Here is a 27,468-nt window from a genome sequence, read left to right as displayed (position 1 = left end):
ACGTCTCACAGCGCCCCACAGTACATACCAGCCATATATCGAGAATATCTCCCAATAACAAATACGGGAGATGCTCCTAATGCACGGTAAGATGTGTGTAGGGCGTCTGTGGGTGCTGATGTGATCTTGATCGCATTATGAATTCTACGATGGACTGAACTCAAATTACCCCCCAAAAAAATATTCTGCATTATATTGTTCAACGTTGGAGTTGACTTTGGATGTTTGATTGCACGACCTATCTCCCCAGGAGTGATCATTTTCAACTTGACCCGGTAATTACAAACTTGATGCTAGGCCAAGGCCCGCAAATTTCAAGACTTGCAAATATTTGCTTTTTTTTTTTTGTTTAAATCCAAACCAAAATTGAACCAAATCAATTGATTAACTGGTTCTGGTTGACTGTTTGATTTTTCAGTTAATCGCATTTTTTAATAAGTTAAATGAAACCAAGCCAAAAAACTGAAATTTTGAAAAAGAAAAAGCAAAATTGAACCAACCGTTTTGGTTAATTGGACTTTTCAGTTCAGATTACTGGTTGTGGTTCAATTTTTTCAGTTTTTCTGGTTTTTCATGACCACCCATATTATTTGCTCCATGAACGAGCATTCTGGGCAAATGGTTTAGCCATCACCAATAAAAAGCATGCTCTTTATCAGGGTAAGAGCTTACTATCGGTATCAAGGTAAAACTATCAGCTAAACAAGCCATAAGTTTTAGCTCCTCATACTGTCGTACCGTGCCTTTTCAATCTGCAAGCCTATTTTCATAAGTAACGCCCCACAATAAGCTTCTCGATCATGCTTCCATTACCATCATCAATCCTTCATCTGAATTCCTGATCCATCGATTAAATGTAAGTTAAGGCCAAATAACAAAAGCAAGTCAAACAGGAAGAAGATTGTTTTCCTCTGGCTTTCTGTGCTTACTTTAACTTTGTAAACATAACAAGTCTGGTTCTCAACATACACTCAAATTTTTTAAATATAACGAGCCTGCTTCTCGCTTCAACAGGAACTGGTAAATGGAGAGAGAGAGAGAGAGACTGCTTGTTAGATATATTTCACATAGAAAAGATTACAAGATGTTCAATAACGTATCATTTTTTAGGTCAATCAAATGGCGCTGTAATAACTTTCACTGTGAAGTATTCCAGTGCATGGTTCCAAGGAATCAAAACTTTTTCTTTTTTTAGACTGTTGTCAAATTTAGTATGCAAGAAGCTGCTGCATTTAGATGTCCAATGGCTGCTTCAATTGTGGGTATCCAAGGATTAAAGCCAGTTTGGAGTGGTCTTGCCTGACATAAGATTTGATAATGGATTATCAGAAACCTTGGCCAAAGAACGATACTGCAATTTAACACTCTCTGCATTGTCCAATGTCTTTACAACGTACCTGTTGAAATCCAAAATTAACGAGGAACCATACAAATTTGTAATTACGCACACATTCAGACGAAAGGAAAATAGCGACTCAATACATCCACAAAAATATCATTTCCGTTAGGGCCATGGGAATTTTGTCTACACCCCAAATAGTTGGGATTAAGGTTGCCAAAAATTCTCTTGGGCGTGAGAAAAGAAAGCCTAGGGAGTACATAAGTCCATTCTAGCAGAGATGATGGGCTGATAGTGTTTTTCCTTTGAGAGCTTATTGAATGTGTTCCCTCACCCTCTAAAGCTAAAAAAAATCTTTAATTCTCCTTTCAAGTTCTATACATTTCTGTTGAGGAATATGCATTTGACTTGGGGGCATTGTTGTCTTTTCTGTTATTTGTATTTTGGGCGCCCTTATAGGGGCATAACTGTAATTTCAATCTTAGTATATAATGAAATGTTTTGGGTGTGAACAGTAACACGCCCTATTTTTCTTCTTCTTCTTCTTCCTACACTCAGACACCTATTTCTAATCTATGAAGGTTATGTATTCAAGAAGTCCCATGGTGCCTGATGTTTGTTTATAGCATATTATTAATTGATGAAACTAGCAAAGGATTCAATATAAAATTAAGTTTTAAAATAACTGGGATTAAAAAATGAACATATGCAAAATAAATTTAACAATAATAGGAGTGCAAACCAAGGTATAATTAGGATTTGAGACCAAGAGATAACTCAATGCAACCTCTTTTATTACTTTGGTTAAATAATTCATAACAAAGAAGAGATTGAGGAGGATGTTGCCTATAGAATTAGAACAAGATGGGTAAAATGGAGGAATGCATATGGAGTCCCTACATAATAGGAGAATGTCACAAAGGAAAATTTTATAACAATGCTATAAAGCCAACAATGTTATATGGATAGAGTGCTGGACAGTCAAAAAACAACAGTTCAATAATGAGTGTAATAGAAAACTAGTAATGTGAATGTTGAAATGTATGAGTGGGAAAACTAGAAATGATAGGATCAGAAATAAATTTATTTGAAAGAACCTAGGAGTGGCTCCAATAGGTGATAAAATGAGTGAAACAAGATTGCAATAGTTTGGTCACGTGTAGAAGACCATCTAAAGCACCAGTACCAAGATAGATGTGATTAGTTGTAACTTGTAAGTTGAAGGGTCTATAAGAGATAGGGACAGACTAAAAGGACATGGGTTGAAGTAGTGAGAAATGGTTTTAAGGGCCCATTATTTAACGATGGTTATGGTACTTAGCAGAGTGGAATGGTGGAGCAGGATTATCACAGATTATTCAAATTAGAAAAAGCCTGTAGAAAAAGGAAAATATTAAAAAATGATAGTAAAAATCTATCAGAAAAGATTGAAAAAAAAAAAGAGAAGAGAAGTTTGTGCAGAGTAGCTAAACTGAAATCTATCAGAACAAATTCCACAACCCACACGTCCACTAAAACTCTTTTCCCCCAAATGTTCCTCAGAATTTAATCCAAGGGTTGACAGCACATTCACACATCCATACAGATTTTGTGGATCACTTTCATGATACATACAAGGAACTAATTATGAGTTCCCATGGGTGATGGTGAAAGAAGTCATAGTAAATGGAATAGATTGAGGTATAAATTTCACATTTTATATTTTGCATAATTGATGGACAGAAAATTGATGAATAGATTTCACATCTTTCTAGCATTCTTCTCTAGAAAAGGCATATCATAATAGAACTGTAAAAACATGGAATGGGAACAAATACACAGAGATAACTAACCATCCATTCAAGCATTGTGTTGTTATAACAGCCTCACGTCCAATGAAGCGTTGTGGTGTCCTCTTATTACCCTGGCTCATATTCCATTGAGGTATTACCTCCCAAGTTTGAGCAAAGAAAAATAAAAATATAATACACTAAACTTTGGGTGTGCACTATATATTACCCTTATGATAACCCGGTCACTAACTGAAAATGGAAATTGAACACCTCTACCCCTTGACATGTCCATGGGAAATGTATCACCATAACCATACTTGTCCTGCAAAAATGATGAAATAGATATTTAGAAGGAAAAGGAATATCTAGGAATGTTCTTAGTAGAGCTTAGATGGCAAAGTACAGGTCATGGAGAAGACAAACCTGTTCAAACCTTTCTCTTCTTTTTTTTGATGCCCGAAAAGACTGCAATTCTTCTTCCCTGTGAAATGCTTGAACTGCAGCACGCAGAGCTATGCAAGCAGAGTAGAATATATCCAGAGTTAGTTACCGCCTTTTTGTTTTTTCAACACTTTTTATTGGTCCACATTTTATGGATTATAATAAAGAGAAAACATCTGATAGAATCAAGTTATAGAAACAAAGTGTTATCCAATATCTGTCAATAAAAAAAGTGTAAGGAGAACCTTGATAGGAGAGGAATGGATATTGACAACTGCCTTTGCCCATTATGTGAGCAGCAGCAGTAATCTTTTAATCACTTATTTTTGCAGTGACTTCTCCAGTAAGGTCTGGTCACATTATCAGAAGGCAAACCAATTGTGTGGATGTTTTCCTCTTTCAGTTAATAAGCTCCTCAGAGGCTGAAATGTTCCAGGAATGAATAAGAAGAGAAACAGTATTGCATGTGGTTTCTTTGGCTGTAATGTGGGCAGCATGGTTTAGGGCAAAATGCAGGAGTTTTCCTTCCAAAGAAAAACCCTGTCAAGGCTGTTATTAATGCATCTTTTGGTTTTATTAAGAGTTGGCTCTCCGCTCATAGAGCCTTTTGTGGGGATTTCAGCCATTCCTTTTTGTCTATTGACTTTTTTGGAGGCTCATGGTAGCCCTATGGTTGATGCACAGAATAGGGCTTTTGTGCATTTTTTGGTATCAATATATTATATTTTACCTTTCAAAAAAAAAAAAACAAAAGTAGTGTAAGGGCAACTAACTAAAGATGATGTCAGTAATTACAACTTCAACAAAACTGTTCAAATGTTTCATTTAGATTTACTGATAAGAAATGCTTAATGGGGCTTTAGGAGACATGAATACACTAAAAAGTTGTACCTAACCACCAAACATCTTAGAATCACTACTTGTCTACTTCATCTGCACAATCTGGTAAAGCAAGCTAGATGCAGAAAACATCATGAAACATGCCGGACAATGTTAGATAAAAACAAGGTCCCTCATCAGTAATGTAGCATTGACAGCTCTAATAGCAACTGATGTAGGACTACCTACTTGGATTATTTCTACGTCACATTTCCTTTTTGTTTCCTGGCTTATTTGACATAAGTGAATAACTAATGTATATGATGAATGCCATTTTTTAAATTAAATGTTACCTGGTAACAATGGCAACATTGTAGACCCCTTTTTTGCAGGTGTATAATGTTAGAATTCAAAATATATAAATTATTTTAATAGTATAAACTTTCCATGGACATATCTGCAAGTCCATATTTTTCCATCTTGTTGAGTCGGACTCTTGAACATACATCAGATTCTTTTTTTATCAGTAAACATACATCAGATTCTGGCTTTCATGTCCATGTCTATGCAACACTAGTTAATAGTGATTAAAGGAATAAGAGTATATATTGGTTAGGTTAAGAAGTCTTTTGAGGCAGAACTACAAGAATTACATTTTCATCCCAAATCTGCAAAAAGTTTCAGATTAAGAAAAATGAGTCTATTTCAATGAAATTTGTAGGTAGGATTTGAATGGATAATTGTAGAGAGTGACCAAGTTTGATAGGATTTAGAGCACATCTTTAAAAAAAAGTCAAGAAATCTGTTAATATTTACGTCCCAAATCACCACCAAGCCTCCTACTGTGCCAATAGCTAGAAGCAAGGATTGAAATTCCGCAATGTATTAGCTTGTATCAGCCAATACATATTGTATTGGTGTGTCACTAATACGGCACTTAAGGTTGAGCTGAAACTAAAAAAATATAAGCGCCCAAGGATACATGCCAATATGCCCCATCTAGTGTATTGGCCTGTATCAATATTTAGAACCTTAGCCGTAAGAGACTCGCAGTTACAATCGTGCTCTCCCCATACAGTCCTTGTTGTTTCAGTTTCCATTACTTCCATTTTGGTTTCTTGGAGACAGAGAATATCTGGTTTCCATGATCATAAGCGGGATCCTACTACTATACTCCTTCGGCCGGATTTTAGGCCTCTAATATTTCAAGGCACTATCTTCATTTAAATGAATAAAGGTTTTGGTGCACTACCCTAGCCCTTGCTTCACCCCCATCAATCCCTATCCTTTCTTCCTTCCTTTCCCACCCTAACTGCGCTGCCCCTGCATTTTTAATTTTTCATTGAGACCCAAGAGAGCCTGAACAATTCCCTCTCTGTTTTCCTCTCCATTCTTCCTTTCTCCTCTAGCATCCTCCTCTCTACCTCCATTAGATATGCCTTCGTTAACCCCTCTATACCTTTTAAAGATACCCCAAGAAAGCCCAAAGTCCAAAAAATTTTGAAAGAACCCAAGTAGAAAGTTCCTCGACATAGATTCTACCCTCAAGAAGCACCCCGGCCCTTCGTTCGTACTTGTTTTCCTTGTAGTTGAGACAGAGACCTCACCAACTGTCGGCCACTCTGCTGGTAAAGAAGTAATAGGGCTTGAATCAGGCATCACCTCAAAAACTTCCAATGAATCTTCGTCCTCCCCTTGCCCAATCACCACCAGCTCTGAAACAGTGAGAGCCACTTCAACTTCTTCATCTACTGGATTAGTCTCATGGTCTTCTAATATTTGCTAATCACACCTAGTCAAAGGGAACTCATTGATATCAACCGGAGCAACCGACTGCATTTGAAGTTGTCCTTCCTCCTAAAACCCCAGCTCAAGGCCCTTTCGATTGATGAACTCGTTGACACAAGGAGTTCTACTAGAGGATTTAAGCCAGTTCCTATAAACCTTGTTTGACCCTAGGTTGGGTTCATGATTGGCTCACTGGATAAACGGGTTGGGCTAACAGGTGGCATGACCTCAAATGGCCCCCTCAACTGAGTAGTAGTGGTTCCTTCTTGTGTCACGCCCAACCCTACAATTAAGACTTCTTGTCTCCCCACAATCATTTGATGAGCATTTTTTGCAAAGGACCTACTTCCCTGCATTCACCTCCCATTTGCCCCAACTTTTCTCGATGAAGACCCAACTGGCCCAATCTCTCAATAGATGTAGACACCACTCCTTCAAAAAAGTCCTTTTCATTCAAAATTTGAAATTTCTGAATCCCAACCTCCCTTACTAAAGCAAGTTGAGCTGCGGTTGTAAAAGGCTCCTTTGGTCACAAGGTATGGATGACTGCCACATCAACGTCATCTTACACACACTGGTTCCCCACCGCTGTAATTTCCGTCGTGTCATCAAGGTCTTCTCCAGATCCGAACAGTCCCCCCCAATAGAATCTTGCACTATCTCCTTCCCCTTCAGCTTTGTCCTAACTCCCCCTGCTATGTCCTGGCCTACCAACAACAACTGAATCCAATCATGATGACCTACCACCAACTCCCTCCAGTCCGCTGAAATGTTTTTCTCTGGCAACAACTCCAGCCACAGTTCTCTGTCCACAATACACACTGAGGTTGGAGGGTGGCCTTGCCTTTTCACCTGAATACAAATACACTCTGCTGACCCACCAATTTTACTCTTCAAAAAACATGCTTTCATGTGTGGATTCAAGAAGGATTCTTCTAAAAAGTCCAAACCTCTCTCGATGGATCAAGAACAACTCCGTAAAGTGCATGCCTCAAACTTGATGGCTTGCTGCAGCCATCCCATCTTGACGCCCACTTACCTTCCTATGTCCACATCATGACACCAACCTATCATCATCAAAAGCAAAAAAAAAAAAAGGGGGGAAAACCACAAAGAGAATAATATAGATGCAACAAAACCCTCTCATTTCCTGTTTACTGGATCAGTTACATCTTTGTTCACACAAGGAGCGGATTATTTCTGGGGCCCTTCTTAATGATCTAGTTTTTACTTACATATCTTTTATAGAAGAGCTCATTTATAGGCTTAGTGATAAGGAGCGCACAACACCTATTAAGACTTCTAGGAGGAAAAATGTACTTGAAATATGCCCTGATACAGCACACAAATGGTGATTGGGAGTTGGGCTGAATTTGATAGAAGGGAATACTTTAGTAATTTCAGTATGTTTCTGATCTTTTTCTTTAAATGCAATTAGCTTATATTTTAGATCTCATATATAGTTGTAGTTGCTTAGCAGCTATTTAGTTTTTCTATGGGCTATGGTTATTAATGGCAGAATTGTAATAATAAACTAGAGGTGGGGTTGATAGACTGTAGAGATAGTTGTTAGTGTGTGGTCCCACTTTATATCTTTATATTATTTCATGTTATTTTATGGTAGTCAGGCTAGATATATTTGTTTTATATTTATTTCTGTTTCTTATGTTGGCAACAGGAGTATTGGTGTAACTCCACTAATGTTAAGTTACAAATATATAAATAATAGACTGATGGGGGAGCAAGATAACTTTTTTTTTGATAAATGAGTGAAATTTTATTAGACCAGCAAATAAGAGTTTATGCATCCCGTGAAAAGGCACGAGGGGCAGCAAGATAACTTAACCCACACCCTTTTCTCTTCTCTTCTTCTTCTTCTTCTCCTCCTCTTCTGTTCTTGACCTTTTTTCTCTTCTTTTTCCTATTGAATTCATATCAGAAAACAAACAGTTTCTGGTTTCTTTTATTCAAGTTGATATCAGAGCAAACCTAGGAGAGATTAGGGTTCTCATGTGAGCCTGATCCAGTCAGCTACATGAGAACTTCTTAGGACTGGAAGCTCTGCATCACCGCCTGATTCTTGGAGGTTGCTGGAGTCTTTGGTTGCTGCCCAAGGGATTGCATGACCTTTGGAGAATGCCCGGTGACCAGGAAGGATCGGAGAAAATAGGTAAGTCCAAGATTAGGGTTTAAACTGAAGATTGAAGGTGACAATCGATTTTCTTCTGAGAAAATACTTCTTTTTATCGATCTGGAATAAGAACAGTTTAAACCACTCTGGAAGCACCAGTTGACAGTTCTCTGCTTTCCCTGTTCTTTTCTCTAGGGTTTTCAAACCCTACGATCAGTTCTTTGCTCCCAGGCTTGTTATTTTGACTGTGGATGATTTCTGGGTGATGATTCGTGGCTGTGAGTGATTTCTAGGTGGCTGATTTCAATAGTTTAGGGTTTTCTGCATAGAAAAGGCAGTTTAGGGGTTTCCTTCTTGAAATAGTGACCTGTTAATATTTTATATAGAACGGAGAAGGCTGGAAATGAGTTAAAGACTCAAGGGGAAGGTATTTTAGGGGCCAGAAACATGACTGAGAGCTCTTTTCAGATTACTACTGTTAGGTTTGATGGAACCAATTACTTGGAATGGGCCCAATCAATTATTATGGCTATTGGAGGTAGAGGCAAATTAGGCTATGTGACTGGGGATATAAAAAAGCCAACCAAGGAAGACACATCACATGCGGCTGGAGGTAAAAGCCATGCAGCCCACCACCGTTCTTGAAGCAACAGCATTAGCTCGACTACATGAAGACAAACTGAATCGAGCAAGAAGGAGTAATCGACCTCTGGGAGCCTGCCTCCTGAATGAGAGAGAGAGATAGAGAGAGATAGATAGATAGAGAGAGAGATTGTATTCCCAAATCGATAATCCCCTCCTAACCTCCTTTCCTTATTTATATATTGCTGTAACAATTCTGTTATACCAGCTTCTCCACTTGTCTAGTTTGTTATTTAGTTTGTTCTAGTGGTTGGCTGTTAGTTACATTCTTTAAAGGCTGGCGTGGCCTTCTCTTGTACACTTGTATTCCCTTTATTTGTGTCTCAACACTTTGGAGCAATTTAGCTATATTCAAGCTCAATCAGATTGCACTCTCTTCTTTAAGAAAAAGAGACTCCTCTTTGACTCTGTTTGCTCTCTATGTAGATGATATTGTAGTGACAAGAAGTGATATTGGTGAGATTGACTCTCATAAGCAACTTTTTCACTAGGAGTTTGAAGTAAAAGATGGGGGAACTATGCTACATATTGAGAATTGAGGTAGCCAGATCTAAGCATGGCATCTTTGTCTCCCAAAGAAAGTATGTTCTTGATTTGTTAAAAGAAACTAGGAAGTTAGGAGTTAAACCTGCCAACACACCCATTGAATTGAACCATAAGATAAAAGCAGAAAGTGGAGAGCCACTTGAAGACAGAGTTATATATCAACGGTAACTCTGAAGAGATGCCTAGGGAGAGGCATACTCTTCAAGAATAATGTTCACATAAAAATACAAGCATACACGAATGTTGATTGGGCTGGTTGTGTTGATGACAGGAAATCTACCTCTGGGTATTGTGCTTTTATAGGGGAGAACCTTGTTTCCTGGAGGAGTAAGAAACAAAATGGTGTTGCTCGCTCCAATGCTGAAGTTGAATACAAGTCTATGGCTAATGGGGTGGCAGAAGTGTTATGGTTGAGATCTTTACTTGATGAACTAGGTGTTGAATATGAAAAGCCTCTAACATTGTATTACAATAATCAATCTATCATTAACATTACTCACAATCCAATACTGCATGACAAAACTAATCACATTGAAGTGGACTGGCACTTTATCATCTAAGAGAGAGAGTTGCATCTCAAGAAACGTGTCTTCCCTATATTGCCTCAGATATGCAACTAGTTGATCTCTTCACTAAGGTGGTTACAAAGACCAAGTTGGAGATAGATTTAGTGTGTGGTCCCACTTTATATCTTTATGTAATTTAATGTTATTTTGTGGTAGTTATGCTAGTTAGGCCAGATATATTTGTTTATGTTTCTTATGTAGGCAGCAGGGGTATTAGTGTAACTCCACTAATGTTAAGTTACAAACATACTGATGGGGCGGCAAGATAACTTAACCTGCACCCTTTCTCTTCTCTTCTCTTCTCTTCTCTACTTTTCTCTTCTTCTTCTTCTCCTCTTCTCTCTTCTCCTCTTCTGTTCCTGACCTTTTTTCTCGTCTTTTTCCTACTGAATTCATATCAGAAAACAAACAGTTTCTGGTTTCTTTTATTCAAGTTAGACCACAACTTGTATGCAAGGCACCGGGCTCTGAGGTGGAACGACAAAGTTAATTTTCGGATTGTATTGTATTCCTTTTACTCAGTGCTCTGCTGCATTCTACCCAATTGCATAGTTTCCTTGCCATTGGCCAGTGTACAGGGGTTTCTTTCTTTCCTCTATTAATACAAGTTTAAGTGTTACAGTGTTACTGATCAAGAAAGTAGCAGAATTATAACTCCACAAATTCAGCACTCTTACAACCATTAAAGACATGATGGAGGCCTTCACTAGTTTCTATGCTCTATGGTAACTCCCATCCCTAAATCATCTCACTCTAGGTTTGGTGAGTGAAAACCCAATTTGATCTTGCCACTCCATCCCTTAACCTTGTAAATATCCCCTAGAACAGCTTTGGAAAATCCCAAGCCTAACCCTAATTTCCAAATCTTAGGGCCCAGATTTTGTCTTTTAACCTTATAATGCCTTTATACTATGTCACTTTGATAAGTTTTGATCACTTTATCCTACCAAACCATCCAAAAACTTTACTTAGAAGCCTGTGTTCAGACTGCTCAAATTTTCTTTGTGCATTCAGAATTTTGCAGGCCATACTCAGAGTCCTACCAAAATTGGTTGCTCCTACAGTCCTACATAAAAAAGGGCAGCCCAGTGCATGAGCTCACACCAATGCGGGGTCTGGGGAGGGACAGATGTAAGTAGCCTTACCCCTACTGCACATACAGAGAGGCTGTTTCCAAGATTTGAACCCTGGTCACCCAGGTCGCAATGGAGCAACCCAACCGTTGTGCCAAGGCCCACCCTCCAACCTACCTAGGCCACCCAGGTTGCAATGGAGCAACCAAACAGTCCTACATATTATGTATAAAACCTACATATAATCTTTCATTAAAATTTCAAACTCCAACCTATTACTTTCAGCTCGAAACTTCTCACAGTTTTGGAACAAATCTGCAGTGCCCTCGCAATTGAGCCCCCAAACCCTTCAACCTAAAACCATCCTACCCATTCACATCAATTTCATCCTTACCTACTTGAACCTATTTCCAACTCTAAAAACCCATCTTGAGTAAACTTGCCCTCCATTACATAGTTTTTTTTTTTTGATCAGCAAGAAATTTTTAATTAATAACATAGCAAAAGTTACAATCAGTTACAAAAGTTATAGGTAGTAGAAAAGCATTAATCTAATCTGCACTCACATACAATCAGTTACAGTTCTGCCCAGTACAATGTAGATCTATTTGCCCCCTGTTTTGCTAGGGTATCCGCCATCCCATTTGCAATCCATTTGATCCAACCAAACTGAGAGTTGATCCTCCTTGTAAGTATGTCAATTTCTCTGAAGATAAATTTGAGCTTCCAAGGTACTGATGTGATGTTTTTAGCCCAAGAAATGACCGGTAGTGAGCCTCCTTCTATTTCTAAGTCTGTTATTCCTATCTGCTCAGCCAACTTTAGACCTTGAAGTAGGGCTAGAGATTCAGCCTGTAGAGTCACCAATACCTATTGGTCCTGAGAAGAGTGCCACCACCACACCCAGATGATTTCTAATCACACCCTCCATTACATAGGTTGCCCTTGACTTGTTCTTTCTTAAGCCCATGGCTTGCTTTTGTTTGCACTTATTTTTGTTCAATATGATCTTTCATGACTGATTGGGTTGGGGATATTGGGTCATCTCCATTTTACTTGTCCCCTTCTTTTGATCAGATCAGAACATTTTTACTTCCCTCCTTTTTTTAATTTACTTCTAAGGATGGAAAAGATACCCTCTCATGCAGCTACATCATTGTGGCTGTAAGTTGATTATGATGGGTAAATTTGAAAGATGAACTAGTGCCAGATTGTAAAGCACAGCCACTTACATACAGCATACAAAAGCAAGGATAGATACCCTTTTGGTGAAAACACTCCCATTGGTGAATCAAGTGAAGCCGCAGGCCTGCAATACATTTGTCCAGCGGAACTTAGAGGGTGTCAGTCCTTCAGAAAAATGCAGTTAACTTAAGGAGTCAAGTAGTCATTGTCCACGATGAAGATTAGGAATTCTCAGAACTTTACCAAGTGATTTAAACCCTAAAGAGCCAGCACAACTAATTGCAACTAATTGCAACTAATTGCAACTAATAATCAACTAGGTCTAAAACATTACTCAAACTAGGTCATCAATTTATTTAATCCTTAATATGTGGTATTCTTAAGTCTTAGTATATGCCCTTTTTGCACAAGTTATTTAACATTTTTATATTCTAGTTGGATTTCTTAAATGTAGAGATTAAAAGGCACTGAGAGAACAAAAAGAAGCAATTTCACCTACCCTCTCACAGTTTTACCTTTATTTTATTTTTTTGTCTGGGAACTGGGTAGTCAATATTTGAACTGCAGAGGCCAGAATGACCAGGCGCTGCCTTTATTATCTTGAGAAAAAATTATTTACTACCAGAGTCATGGTTGCCCTTTTATAAGTTTGAACAGAAGCATATAGGATTTACACATGCCTGAAAGTTTCTTGAGTTTATTTCAGGATGTGAAAAAGTTAGTTAAAAGGAAAAGATAACTTGTGCAAGATGTGAAAAGTTTAGTGTAGAGAAACTGATGTGGGCCCCACAGCTCTGTCTATAGGGTAGAATATACCTAGTCTATCTGTTATGTTATTCTGTTATTCTAGTTCTGTTATTTACATTTCAGTTTTTTATATTGTTAAGTGTTATGATGTAAACACCAAGGGCAGATATGTCCTTTCATGTAACTAGCATAACATATAAATATTAAATTGAAGTGGCAGCGGCAGACGATTCAGAATCTGTCCTTCCTTTCAAACCTGTGTTCTACTGCTCTCTCACCAATCTTTCTCCTCTTTCTTCTTCACTTTCTCTTCTGTTCGAACCTAAAATTCCTAAGTGCCCAAGACTGATAGCAGTCTTGATCATCTTCATGGTATCAGAGCCAAGTTAGGGTTTCTTATGTGAGTCTAATACCAGCCGACCACATGAGAATCTCCTAGGACTAGAAGCTGAAAAGGTGGAATTCGCAGACTGATTCTTGGAGATCACCAGAAGTGCTAGCAGTTGTTGGAAGTTTTGTTATGGTTGCAGAGTATTGGTGGTCAGGAAGGATCAGAGAAGACTAGGGTTCAGGTAACCCTAGAAGGCAGCGAACAATTCTTTTCTTGTAAGTCGTCTACTTTTCTAAGAAAAGATAGGTTGGACCTATCTGGAGAGGAAGGCTGAACCATTCTAGGTTTTCATCTCTTCGATTCACTAGGGTTTTACAGCAAACCCTACTGTTCTGCTGTGATTAAAACCCTACTGTTTTACACTTCGATTCAGCGTTTTACAGCAAAGCCTACTGTTTTACACCGAACTGTCTCAGCCTTGTTTCTTTCTGCACTAGAGTTTGAAAGTGATCTTGCGGCAAGCCCTAGTGCTGGACTGAATCTTGTGATCTATCTAGAGCTGTCCTCAAGTTTATTGTTAGCATTGATCAGATTCTAGGGTTTCATATTAACCCTACTACAAGTCTATCTATACAGTACTGATTAGATTGTGCAACTGAATTGATCACTTTAAGGACTGATTAAAACCCTAATTCTGCAAAGGCAAATCAGACCTCCTTCTAAGCTGTTGTTCAGAGTTTTTTGGGGTTTTCAAACTCTCTTAAAGGGGTTAGAGCTCTACGGACAGCCACTGTTGTGTTTGTTAGTTAATTTCAGATCAGAGTTATCCCAATTTTGTGCACATACATTGTGAATACAAATCAGGCCTATATTGTTTTTTATTGTGATTGGTATTCCAAGTGCTGTTTTAAGACTTGACCGAGATGGAGTTTAAAAATCAGGCAGAAGGCAGCTTTGGGAGCATCAGTTATGGCAGTGTTTCTGAGATGGGTGGTCAGATTACAACCGTAAATTCAGGTACTCTAGCTTCAGCCTACCATGCCTCAGCTCCAAGTACTACTGAACCTTGTTGGGTAATAGATCCAGGTGCATCCGAACACATGACTATCTTGCCTTCACTGTTTACCTCTTACCATTTGTCATCTGGTAGGGATAAAGTATCTATTGTTTATGGCTCCCTGGTTCCTATTTCTGGGAAGGGGGTGATTAAGTTATCAGATATGATCTCATTGTCTTCTGTCATACATGTTCCTAAGCTCGATACTAACCTCCTTTCAGTCAGTAGTATTACCAAACACATGAAGTGCTCAGTAACTTTCTTCCCTGACCGGTGTGTTTTTCAGGACCTGGAGACGAAGAAGGTGATTGGGACTGGCCGTGAGATGAATGGGATCTATCTGCTCGGGGAGAGTTCTCGTCGGGAAGAGTCAGTGGGTAAGAGGTCACTTGTTTCCCAGAGTGTGAGTTCGGTTATGCTTTCGCATAACCAATTGGATCATTTGTCTTTTCGGTCCTTAAAGAGTCTGTTTCCTACTTTGTTTGAGTCTATTGAGTTGTCCTAGTTGCAATGTAAAAGCTATAAGTTTGCTAAACATTATAGAAACTCTTATTCATTGAGTAATAAAAGGAGTAATCGTCCTTTTGATCTTGTGCATACGGATGTTTAGGGGCCATACCACATTCCTTCTATGGGTGGGTACAGATATTTTTTGTTATTTGTTGATGACCAAACCCGGTTTTCTTGGATTTATCTTATGCGTTCACGAGATGAGGTTCCCGCCCTGACCCAAAACTTTCACCAAATGATCCTAACTCAGTTTGATGTCAAGATTAAAGTTCTTAGATCTGATAATGCAAAAGAATACTTTGCTAAGTCATTGGCATCTTACCTTCTTACTCATGGGGTTATTCATCAGAGCTCTTGCCCTCATACACCTCAGCAGAATGGGGTTGCAGAAAGGAAGAATAGGCACATCTTGGAGGTGGCTAGAAGTCTTATGTTTACCTCCAATGTCCCTATTCGCTTCTGGGGTGCTGCTATCCTCACGGCGGTATATCTTATTAATCGGACTCCTTCCCGAGTTCTTGATTTGCAATCTCCTTTTTCCCTTCTATACCCACATGAGGAGTTGTTTTCTATTCCCCTTAAAACATTCGGTTGTACTTGTTTTGTTCAGCTTCTCGGACCCCATCACTCCAAGTTTGAACCCAAGGCCTCCAAATGCATTTTCCTTAGTTATGCACAAACTCAAAAGGGGTATTGCTGCTATGATCTTGTCAGAGGGGGAAGTTCGTCTCCATGGATGTCACTTTCTTTGAGGAAACACCCTATTATCCTCGGGTTTCTCCTCAGGGGGAGAGCAGTGAGAGTAGGGGTTTAAGTCATTGTCTTCGGGGGGAGAGCAGTGAGAGTGGGGTAGTTCCTTTACCTATTCCATTGGGTGATGGGAGCTGCAATGGTGAGGGTGGCCAGAGGGATCAAGAGTTGAGGGGGAGCTGCAATGGTGAGGGTGGTCAGAGGGATCAGAAATTGAGGGTTTATCACAGGCGGTGCAGGCAGGTTGATCCCGATCATCAGCAGTCCAGGCTAGCTCCAATCTCATCTACGGCCCCAGGTCCAGACATTACAGTCCTAGGACCCACAGAGACTTCTTCTATTGTTGCCATTTCACCTCCTACAGATGACCTTGATCTTCCGATTGCAGTCCGTAAAGGGAAACAACATTGTACCACATCTACAGCCCACTGTATTTCCCATTTTTTATCCTATAGTTGCCTATCTCCTACCTACAAGTCCTACCTTAGTTCCATTTCCAATGTCCCTATTCTAAGAACAGTACAAGAGGCCCTATCGGTTCCGGAGTGGAGAGGTGCAATGCAAGTTGAAATGGATGTCCTATTGAAAAATAATACCTGGGAGCTAGTTGACTTGCCCAAAGGAAAGAAACCAGTTGGATGCAGGTGGATATTTACTGTGAAACACAATGCGGATGGATCCATTGAGAGGTACAAAGCTCGGCTAGTTGCAAAAGGGTTCACTCAGACTTATGGTATAGATTACTTTGAGACATTTGCCCCGGTAGCCAAGATGACCACCATTTAGGTTCTATTATCTCTTGCGGCAAACCACACTTGACCTTTGTACCAAATGGATGTTAAAAATGCCTTCCTGAATGGGGACTTGTAGGAAGATGTTTACATGCAGTTGCCTCATGGATACTATGATACAGAGACAGGTAAGAAGGTCTGCCAGCTCAATAAGGCATTGTATGGTTTGAAGCAGTCACCTAGAGCTTGGTTCGACAGATTCAAACTAGCTCTTGGAAAGTTTGATTATGTACAGGCCCAGTCAGATCATACACTGTTCATCAAGAGGGTGGAATCTTCACTGACACTACTTGCAGTATATGTTGATGATATTGTGGTGATAGGAAATGACAGCCATGAGATTGAGTCCCTCAAACAACTCCTTCATCAAGAGTTTGAGGTGAAAGATATGGGTACACTACGGTATTTTTGGGGCATTGAGGTTGCTAGATCTAAACAAGGGATCTTTGTCTCTCAAAGGAAATATGTTTTAGATCTGTTGGCTGAAACTGGAAAGTTGGGTGTCAAACCTACAGATACACCCATTGAACAGAACCACAGGATTAGTGCAGAGAGTGGGGAGATGCTTGAAGACAAAGTTATGTTCCAACGGTTGGTAGGAAAGCTCCTATATCTCTGTCTCACTCAGTCGGATATTACTTATGTTGTTAGTGTTGTCAGCCAATACATGCATTCTCCTAAAACCATACATCTTCTTACGGCAGAAAGAATTCTAGCCTACATTGAAGTTGACCGACATTTTGTACGAGAGAGGGTCTCATCTCAAGAAATATGCCTCCCTTACATCACATCCAGTATGCAATTAGCAGATATCCTCACTAAAGCTGTATCAAGAAAGATGCTAGAAGCGGATCTATCCAAGTTGGGAATGATAAACATTTCTCCCAACTTGAGGGGGAGTGTAGAGAAACTGATGTGGGCCCAACAGCTGTGGGGCCACTCTGTCTGTACGGTAGAATATACCTAGTCTATCTGTCATGTTATTCTGTTATTCTAGTTCTGTTATTCTGTTATCCTAATCTATATGTTATGTCCTTTCATGTAACTAGCATAACATATAAATATTAAATTGAAGTGGCAGCAGCAGACGATTCAGAATCTGTCCTTCCTTTCAAACCTGTGTTCTACTGCTCTCTCACCAATCTTTCCCCTCTTTCTTCTTCACTTTCTCTTCTGTTCGAACCTGAAATTCCTTAGTGCCCAAGACTGATAGCAGTCTTGATCGTCTTCAGTTAGTAAAGGAAAAGATAACTGTCACAGGATGTGAAAAAGTTCAGTATGGTTTCGACATCAAATTGCTTTATGCAGAACAAGCAATGGTGCATGACTGAACAACAACACATAAGAAGCCAGTAGTACCATCAATTAATCTCCAACAACGTAATGCAGACTCAGCAATAATTACTTTTCAGTCCAACTGAGGCCACCCCCAAAAGAAACCCTACCTTTTGAGTCCAACTTTGTGAAATGGAACATCCTAAAGCTCAGTAGCATCAAATCAATTTATGCAGAACAAGCGATGGTGCATGACTGAACAATAACACATAAGAAGCCAGTAGTACCATCAATTAATTTTTAAAAATTTAGACTTGCAAGTAATCATAGAGCATGCAGACTCAGCAATAACTACCTTTTAGTCCAACTGAGAAAAAAAGGGAAAAAAACTTTATGTCCAACTTTGTGAAACAGAATATCCTAAAGCTGAGTAGCTTAACTAAAATATTGATTTTAGATCAAGTCAAATATATTTTATGGCTAAATAGTAACCAAATTCTACCTTGTGAAGTAGCAAAAAAAATGACCTGAATAAATTAAATAAAATACAACTGAACTATTTAATAATCAGATGGATCATATTTCAAGTAATCAACAAACTAAAATATCATCTTAAATAACATAGAAGTGGAAGCAGCTAAACTATAACAAAAAACTCTCAAATATTACCAAACCAAAAAGAAAAAGAAACAGTTAAATATGATGAGAGAAAATTTAGACTGCAATTGACATAGAAAACCAAAACTTACTCAGATTTGGTGCCACTGAATCTTCTGAAACTGACTGTGAACAAATACAGCAAGCCTTCTGAAGATCCATTATAGAAGCTAAATTAATGAAATGTCTAAAACCAGTACTAGTAAAAGGAATGCAACAAATAATAGGTGTAGGTATGGTATATTGATAAACATGCAATCTGTCAAATGACTCAAACCCATGTCATTGTTCTTTTGGTTTCTCTTTTTCTTCTTTACTATTGAACTATGATGGATGGGGGTGTACCATCCATTTGGATACACACAAAATATAAAGTATTAACTGACCTCTCATAAAATATTGCGATCAGAAGTTGAAACAGAGTCCTAACCAGGTACTTCCCTTTAACCTTGTACATTATAGACATTGTTCTTAAAGGTGGTCACCTTGGTAACTTAATGGTCCTGGGGTTCTAACACCCACATGCATGGATGGTTCAAGTCATAAGTCAGGAAGTTGAACGGATTGTTTGGAAAACCGCCTAGGGGTCAAAGTTTTCCATGTTACCTGTCAGTTTTGTTTTAAAAACACGTACATACACTTGACAGATTTTTTGCAACTTCACAAGGAAGAAGTACAGGCCAAAGGAAGAAATTGTGGAAATTATAAAGATTAGAGTAGCACATTGGGTAAAAATTCTTGAGCTCTTTCAAATGTTCTCAATTACTGATATAGTAAGGGCATGAAATGAAGTACCGCACTCCTCCAAATTGGAAGAAAGAAAGGTGATGGAATGGTAGCCCCCAGGTACCAACAAAATTAAGCTAAATTTTGATGAAAGCTCTATAGGAAACCTGGGTTTGGCAGGCATTGGTGGTGTCTTTAGAGATACTTCAAGCAAAGTATTAGCAATGTATTCAGGTCCTTTGGGGGTGGGTGACTCTCAAAAGGCTGAGTTGTTAGCGCTGCTATAAGGTCTAAAACTTGCTAAACAAGCTGATTTAAGAAATTTGGAGCTCAATGCCTCTTTTACTTGGATTAGGAGGACTGCCAATGGGTCTACAGGCAATGGCTTTTTTGGGCTGTTTTGTAATATGTTGTTGGGCATAGTTTGTGTTTTTCTGTAACCTATTTCAGTCATTTATTAATAAAATTCATCTTCTTTCTGATAAAAAAAACACAAATATACAATTTAATAAGTGTGTCCACATATGTGGAAAATATTTATGATGCATAACATATTAAGTATCTTTATCATTTTTTATTGTTAAAATGTTAACCATAAACTTCAATAGTTGTGAGGAATGAATGGATGTTATGTACAATAGGTTTGTTTTGTTAGACTGGTATTTGACTCTTCCTATATCTTACATCATCTTCTGTCCTTCATGTTCCCCAATTGACCACAAATTTACCTGCTGTCAGTCATATTACTAAGAATTCTAATTGCAGAGTAAATTTAATTCCTGGCTCTTTGTATATTTCAGGATCTGGAAATAGGGAGGATGATTGGACATTGGCTTGAATCTGGTGGTCTCTACTTCCTGGGTTCTTCATTTCAGTCTTCTGTCCTGCAGTCTTCAAGACGGTCAAAATAAGTCTAGCATCTATTTGTGGCATTCTAGACTGGGTCTGGGTAGTCTTTTGACTCTTTTCAGTTCTTGAGAGTCCTGTTTCCTGCTTTCTCTATGTCCAGGTCTATGTCTGATCTTCAATGTGAAAGCTGTCAATATTCAAAACAATGTAGAATCTTTTCTTATCCAAGTAATAAGAGAAGTTAATTGCCTTTTTAACCATTTAACATTATGCCAGAAGCTTTTTTCCCGACATACATGTAAATGTCTCTTACAGAGTAGCACTACATAATAAAGAGAATGATCACAAATCAATATCCCAAGAAATACACAGGATGAAAACCTACCATTCTAAATACATGCTGCATTCCACCACTTCCAAAAGAGTGCCCACAGGGCAAAATCATTGCATCGTCCATGAGGGTTCCTCTAATAAAAACACAATAGAAAATAGCGGAACTGATCAGAAAACAAACATGTAATTTCAATAGTTAATGCATGAGTAATAACTCATCAGACATTCAGCCAAGGAAATGCACAAGTATCAGCCAGATAAAGTACTTAGGGGTCATTTGATAATCGCTGAACAGAATGATATAATGCTTTGTCTTTTAATGAACAAGTCATTATGTGGGTTTTGAGCTCCTTAATGACTGAAGTACTGAACGGCTTGTTGAATTGATTACTATAATCCTAAATATTTTATTATGAATATGTTCTCCACTAAATAATTAGTGACCAATCAATACAATAAAAAACATGCCTATATACATGTATATGTACATGTGTGTGTAGAGAGAGAGAGAGAGTACAATAGCAATGACTACTACATTAGCAACCATCAGTTTTATAGTAAATGAAAGAAATTTTTCATTAAAAAAAAAAAGAAGAGTACAATAAAGGAGATAAATTGGCTGGTCAGGGAAGCAGGTCTAGCCTTCTCAATGGGTACAAAGATCAGCAAATGCAATGGGAGATGCTTTGCTTAAACAAGGGGTTTATCAGTGTTTTAAAAGCACAAGGCACAAGGCGAGATGCACGCCTTTTTAAGAAAGGCACAAAAAAAAAGAAAATTCAAAAAAAAATGCCAAATTTTTTTAAGAAATGTCAAAAAATATTAAACATAATGTTAATAAAAAAATATAAACTTAAATTTTAAAATAAATGATTTAGAAAACCTATTATCTAATATTAAAGTACATAAACATAACATGTAAAGTGTATTCAAATGAAAAATTAAAAATAAAAGCAAACATATAAAGCATTTTCAAGCATGTAAAACCCACAATCTCTTTTTTTCCTTAAATGCATTGCTTCAAGTAGTTAATGTGATGTAAAACATATTGCATTCTTGATTCTATGAGTCACCTTTGTACCACACCCCTCAAAGCAAGCCCAAACAAGCCTATGTTAGGGTCTGAATTTCTTATTTCTCACATAAAAAGCAATGGTTTTATAACTTTCATTGCCTTTTAAGAAGATATTTTATTGCAATGAATAATGAACAACATTAGCAAATAAGAATTTCAGACCCTAACATAGACTTGTTCGGGCTTGCCTCGAGGGGTGTGGTTGGGGGTCCGAGGGCGGAGACCCCGGCCCAGCCGTTAGACTAAAAAAAAAAAAAAACCAAAATGCGCAAAATTTTAAAAAGGTGCATGCCTGGGCTGAGGCGCAAGGCGCACCAGGCACGCACCTTTTGAAAGGGGTGCACCTAGGACCTGGGCGAGGCGCATACCCCAAAATACGCCTCGCCTATGCACCTGAGGCGGGCCTTTTAAATTACTAGGATTTATAGGCAACAAATGTTTTGGGCTTGGCTATAATACTAGGCTTTGGGATAAGTGGCTAGTCCAACCTATATATGGAGCTTTTGGGCTCTAACTAAGCAGCTAAGCCGTGTATATACTTATTCTTTTTTATTTAACAAAGTTATGTCACCTAACAAATAATAATAATAATAAAAGAAAAAGAGTAAAATAGCATCTAGGGCGATGAGCTAGAACCTAACATCATAGTGAAATACATCACCAGAGACTAACATCTCAAACAATTAATCAATTTTCAACATCAAAAGACAGTTCAAAAGTAACCTAAAAGCCCAAACTATAAGATCTGTCCATCCCTTAAAATTCTGGTAACACCAAAACCAGTATACAACCATATTTCCAATGTCAGCACATAATCTGCCCATACCTCTTTTACTACCCTCAAACAGTCTCCTAATACTTTCTCACCAAAGCCCCCAACCTATTGCAATGGAACACAACTCTAAAAAATATTTGCCTTTTTTTTTCTCCCTTGAATATTTGGCCACACAGAGAAGATTGCATCCAGATCGCAGGGCCGAAAAAACTGAACTATAAATAAGGAATTGAAATATCTCCATAAGAAACCCACCACATTGCAAGAGATTTTTTTTTTGCCTGTAATGTAAAGCATTTCATTAATATCAAAAGGCCAAAATACAATAAGGCCCCTGTACAATGAGAAACTGTACAGTGGGAAAGACAATAAAACTCATCAAAGTCAACTCCCAATCAAGCCCAAAAAACACTATATGTTTCTTACAAAAAGTAAATCAATCTCAAAAAGAACAAGTGTGTCTGTTTTTAAAAAAGTGAGTGATTTGTCAGCCACGAAAATACCATCCCAAAAATCCTGTTGAGCACCTCTTCTTTTGACTTTTGCCTCCCTTCAAAAAAATCTATTATTTCTTTCACCCCACACTGCCCAGGAAACAACAGAGGGGATGATGCTCCAAGCTACCTTACCCACCTTGCTGTGGCCTCCTAAGAACCAGGCCTCTATGAAGCCCTCCACATCAGCCGGAAGCACATTTTAACTCCAAAAAACTCCAGCAACCTTACCCAAATCCAGTAAGTGAAGCCGCAGACTCACAGTGCAGTAATAGATGGCTAGCAGTCTCCACATTTCCATTACACAAGGTGCAGTCCAGATCCGCCACCACTAGGCCTCTTCGAACTAAGTTTTCCTTGGTTGGAATCTTATCCAGCACTGCAGTCCAAACAAAGAAGGCTAGCTTTGATGGTACGGACCTGATCCAGATCCTGTTACTTGGGAAGATAGAGGTATCCTCCCTTGATAGGCCATTAAAAAAGGATTTCACTGAGAAGGAGCCTGATTTCTCATACAACCATGTCTCACATCTTCTTAACTGCTTCTGCCCATGTGATATAGACTTGTCGCTCCAACCCTTCTTCCAAATGTATAAGAAACCTTATGAGGTGTAATTTAAAGTTAGGTGAGTATAAATTATTTCAACTGCATCATTACATTCATAGAACAAAAATGCAAATTGCCAGTTAATAGTGCAGAGCTTTCTATTTTTATTTTTCAGTGAACTTTTCACTGAAAGGGGGTGGGGGGAAGGAAGTAAATAGAAGATATTTGTATTGAAAGACAATAGAAAAAGGATTCTCCCTGTCTCCCCCAAAACTTTAGAAAAAACAAAAACCAGAAATATTTCATTTTGTTGAAACTTTAAACATATTTAAAATACTAAATAACATTATAATTTGCATATAAACAAAAATATAATCCATATAACAGTGCCTACTCTTTTACATGTTTAGTAATGTTGCTTGATCTGTGCACTGTTTGGTCTTTCGAGATGATTTTTTTTCTATATTTTATTACAACACTTCAGATAGCCAAAGAATCTATATATTAAAATAAGGTTGTCCACGCAGGCAGCATTCTGCCAGCACCGACAACCTCTCACAAGAAAAATAATAATGACTGTGGGAAGTGGAGTTAACCCGTCACCCAACTCCACCTCTCACAAGAGAATTGAATCAGCAAAAGAATTAGCTGGCCAAAGTATCTATCTGAATGAGCAGTGAGCTGTTCAAAAGAGCAGCTAGAGATTTTACTCCCAATAAAATCTGAGGGTTCAAGGACCTTTTTCAATACCCTTCATCCAATCAACAACCACTGACACTTGCCTCATACGAGAAGGCTCTTCCAACATGAAGAATGAAATAATTTAAGCCCTTGTAGAAGGGCAAGAAGATCAGCTCTAAGAGAGTTTGCACCAACAGGTTCTGAGAAACTCAACAAGGTATTGCCTTGATGGCTTCTAAAGTTGACACTTACTCCGGAAGGTCCATGGTTTCCTAGCAAGTGGCCATCAAAGTTAAATTTATAACCCCATGAACAAAACCTATCCAGTCCTGATTAGTATTCCTTCTCTGTTCTCTCAGGAAGGAATCTAGAGAATTACCCTTGAACTCCTCTCTAATAGAGACCCAATGGGCCACCCTTAAGGCAATGATATCAATAATAGTTCTGACCTCAATCTCCTTGTTGAATATTTTAGAATTCCTTCTTTCCACATACTCCAAAAAAACTGTTTCTCAGGTGCATGTCCACATGATTTTTCCACCTATGGTACTAGAAAAAAATACAGTTAGGATTAAATAAATCCACAACATTCGATAAGCTATCACCACGTGCATAAAGAAGGTAACTGTCTGCTGATTGACTGGCGAACAAAGGGCATCATGGAGCCATAAGTGATTCCACTGCCAGTTCGTGTGACCTAGACTACATTATCCTTGCAGATGTGCTAGGAGGATCCTTTTCTCATCTTGTTTAATTCCCTTACCATATCAAAATAAATAAATAAATAAATCCATAACATTAATTAGAGGTGACCAAGAAATACAGTTCGGGTTAAAGAAACCCGCAGCTAAGAGTAATGAGCTGGGCTCCACTGCATCACCCTATTAAAAATTAACTTTGTTGGGCGCAGCATGGTAAATCCAGTTAGGTCGGGAATTGGAGATATTTTCAAACATCACCAAGGGCACATAACGGCTATATACTCTGGACCTGGAGGTCAAGTACTCAAGGAGACTGAACCAACACAGAAATATTAGCTATATTACAAGGATTAAGAATGGGAAAACAGCCAAACTAGAGGGACATTGCAGTAGGAGACTCGAATGTGATCATAAGTTGGTTTCATACTAATGCACTGCACTAGGAACCTAGCACCATAGGAACTCAATGGAGGTAAGTGGTCTAATTGTGGAGCTGGAGCATTCTCCAGGATTCGCCAATCAGACAATAGATTAGCGGATTCTTTAGCTAGTCGGGGTACAAATCATAGTTAATTGTACTGGAGAACCAAAAGCCAGGATATGTAATTGAAATATGCAAATGAAATAGATCTATGAAAAAGGAAGAGAGTAGGCAAGATATGTATCCAAAGGAAATCCCTTGCAGTTTTAGTTTTAAAGTTTTGCCAGGCGGCCCAGGCCAGTGAAATAAATCGGTCCACTAACTTAAAGCACAAATTCTGTAGTGCAAATATTCTGTGACAAAGAAAAATATTGAGAATGAAAAAAGAAGCAGCACATGATCAGAGAGACTTACGTCAGAGGATCTGAGAGAATTGCCCTTAGAGATTCTCCGGATTCATTTGACAATCCATCCCGTCTCCCACTAAACCCACACCCATTGTCCCCTCCCATTTCCTTCTGCACAAGGGTTGTTCCCTCCGTCCCTTGGAGAAACTGCGAATAATAAATGTCCGGTTCTGCAATTGTAACTGCATTGTCGTAGTGAGTAATCCGACCTTGTTGATGTTGTTGTTCGCTAGGACTCCCTCTAATGCTAGTTGCAGACTGAACAACGTTCACATCCTTTTCCAATGCTCCCCTGCTTGAACCGCCTGTCAAAATGAACTCGATCTAAGCATTCCAAGATCAAGAATGAAAAGAAAAAAAAAAAGGAGAAATAAAAATTAGCTAGATTTTCATACCAAAAGAAGGGTGTTTCTGTAAATTTGATTTTTCATTGCGTATTTTCTCGGAGCTACTATGTACACTACTGCTGCTATTGTTATTCTTATTGTTGCCGTCAATGGCCGCAACCAAACGGTCCAAAACCTCAACTTCCCGGTCTCCTTCGTCAACTTCGTCATCCTCCTCGTCGTCGTCATCTTCCTCTCCTTCCGAACCATCGGCACTGGGCGGTCGAGCGCTTCCATTGCCATTCCAATTCTGCTGATTCTCAGGACGATCTTGCCTACCAGGTGAGCTGTCATAAAGGCTCCGTCGGAATTCCGAAGCCGGTGTCCGGACATAGCGGTCTCGGACGATGGGAAACATCTTCTCGTCTGCAAAGCCGCTGACCTCCCTGGTTTTGCGGCCGGGATCAGCAACGTGACGTTGGGGAGCACCGCAGCTGAACTGCAGACCATCGTCCTGGAAAACCATTTGCGAATTCAATCCGTTGTCCATTCTCTGGGGTGGGACAAATCCATCTACTCGGAGGCCATGTATTAAAAATCCTAATAAGACCAGAAATCTCCTATGGAAGTCGTTATCATCGAAGAAACACTTGATTTATATCTCAGAAGGATGAGTAGAATGAGAAGGGATTTATCGAGCGGACTAGGAGTTTTAGAGAATAACTGACTGAGAATAAGATACGAAGGCTTCCCTCCTTTTTTTTCAGACACCGATAGTCACTTATCAGTAGCTGTAGATGTGTATGTGTATGTGGTCTGACAGTCTCAGAGGGAGAGAGAGAGAGAGAGAGAGAGAGAGATTTCAGGGATTTTGGCGGGGTTACGAAATGCGGGGTGCGGACCAGAAATTATAGTAATATTTATAGTGTGATTAAAAATTAAAAAAAAAAAAAAAGGCGAACGATTGATTACCCATTTTTTTCGTTTTCATGTTTCAGAGAATTGAAAGGGAAAAATGATTTTCGGGTTTTCTTTCTGCTACTGCTTTTAAGTTTGGTCTTTGATGCAGACGACAATGGCAGAGGAGTTGTTATTCTACAGTTCTACAGTGACACCGAGAGAGCGCGATAGCGCTTTCCCAAATCCCACCACCCCTTTTAGCGACCTGCTTTCTATTTTAAAGAAAGAGAACCCGAGTCCGCTTCCCGGCTTCCCGTCCCCAGTCCTCTTTCTACTGGGGGAAGACGGTGCATACGTTTTGGCTTCTGGTTTGCAACGTGCGCCACCATTAACATCACCGTGCACTGAGACAGCGACGAAAAGCATAATAAGTTTAAAAACATAAAATGATGAAAAACTAACCCAAGAAATAAAGAATGGAAGAGAGCGGAATCGAACGGGATTGAACGACGACATCATCATAATATATCATCAATTGTCTCAGAATCGTTAACTAAATCCGCAATTGTTTAGTAACCAAAAAATTAATAAAAGAAAAACATGGAGCCCAACGGCCCCAACCATCTGATCAGCATTTTTTTACCCAAAAAAAAATATCTGATTAACATTCCGATGAACTCCTCTAGCTGGCGGTGGGCCACAACAGGTGGACCCAAAATTTGAGCTGCCCTGCAATTCAGCAATGTTCATGGAGTGCGGTGGGACCAAAAGAGCCATGCCAGCAGGCGATCCGCGTGATGTCATGGGTCCCAC

The 27,468-nt window shown here is 38.9% G+C and overlaps 1 protein-coding gene across 4 annotated transcripts; it reads right to left on the bottom strand.

The window, feature by feature from the left end:
• Positions 1-501: 501 nt before the first annotated feature.
• LOC148868025 (uncharacterized) lies at positions 502-27,255 on the bottom strand. 4 transcript variants are annotated; one of them, XM_088967704.1, is made up of 11 exons: positions 27,118-27,255; positions 25,825-26,269; positions 25,437-25,734; positions 20,381-20,462; positions 18,513-18,570; positions 3,535-3,623; positions 3,338-3,433; positions 3,172-3,242; positions 1,300-1,397; positions 930-1,017; positions 502-838 (listed from the first exon to the last, which is right to left on the bottom strand). In XM_088967704.1, exons 1-11 carry the CDS (start codon positions 27,175-27,177, stop codon positions 799-801), a joined length of 1,425 nt encoding a protein of 474 aa, XP_088823830.1. In that variant the 5' UTR covers positions 27,178-27,255; the 3' UTR covers positions 502-798. The 4 variants fall into 4 exon arrangements, with proteins under 4 accessions (XP_088823830.1, XP_088823831.1, XP_088823832.1 ...); XM_088967705.1 differs by lacking the exon at positions 27,118-27,255 and adding an exon at positions 26,728-27,090; XM_088967706.1 differs by lacking the exons at positions 502-838; positions 1,300-1,397 and having other exon boundaries at positions 905-1,299.
• Between the last annotated feature and the right edge of the window lie 213 nt (positions 27,256-27,468).

This window comes from Nelumbo lutea, chromosome 2 (genome assembly GCF_056320005.1).
Source record: "Nelumbo lutea isolate HS-2025 chromosome 2, American lotus-T2T, whole genome shotgun sequence".
Lineage (NCBI taxonomy): Eukaryota > Viridiplantae > Streptophyta > Magnoliopsida > Proteales > Nelumbonaceae > Nelumbo > Nelumbo lutea.
The sequence above is the reverse complement of the archived record's forward strand: the minus strand, read 5'-3'. Positions and strand labels throughout refer to the sequence as shown.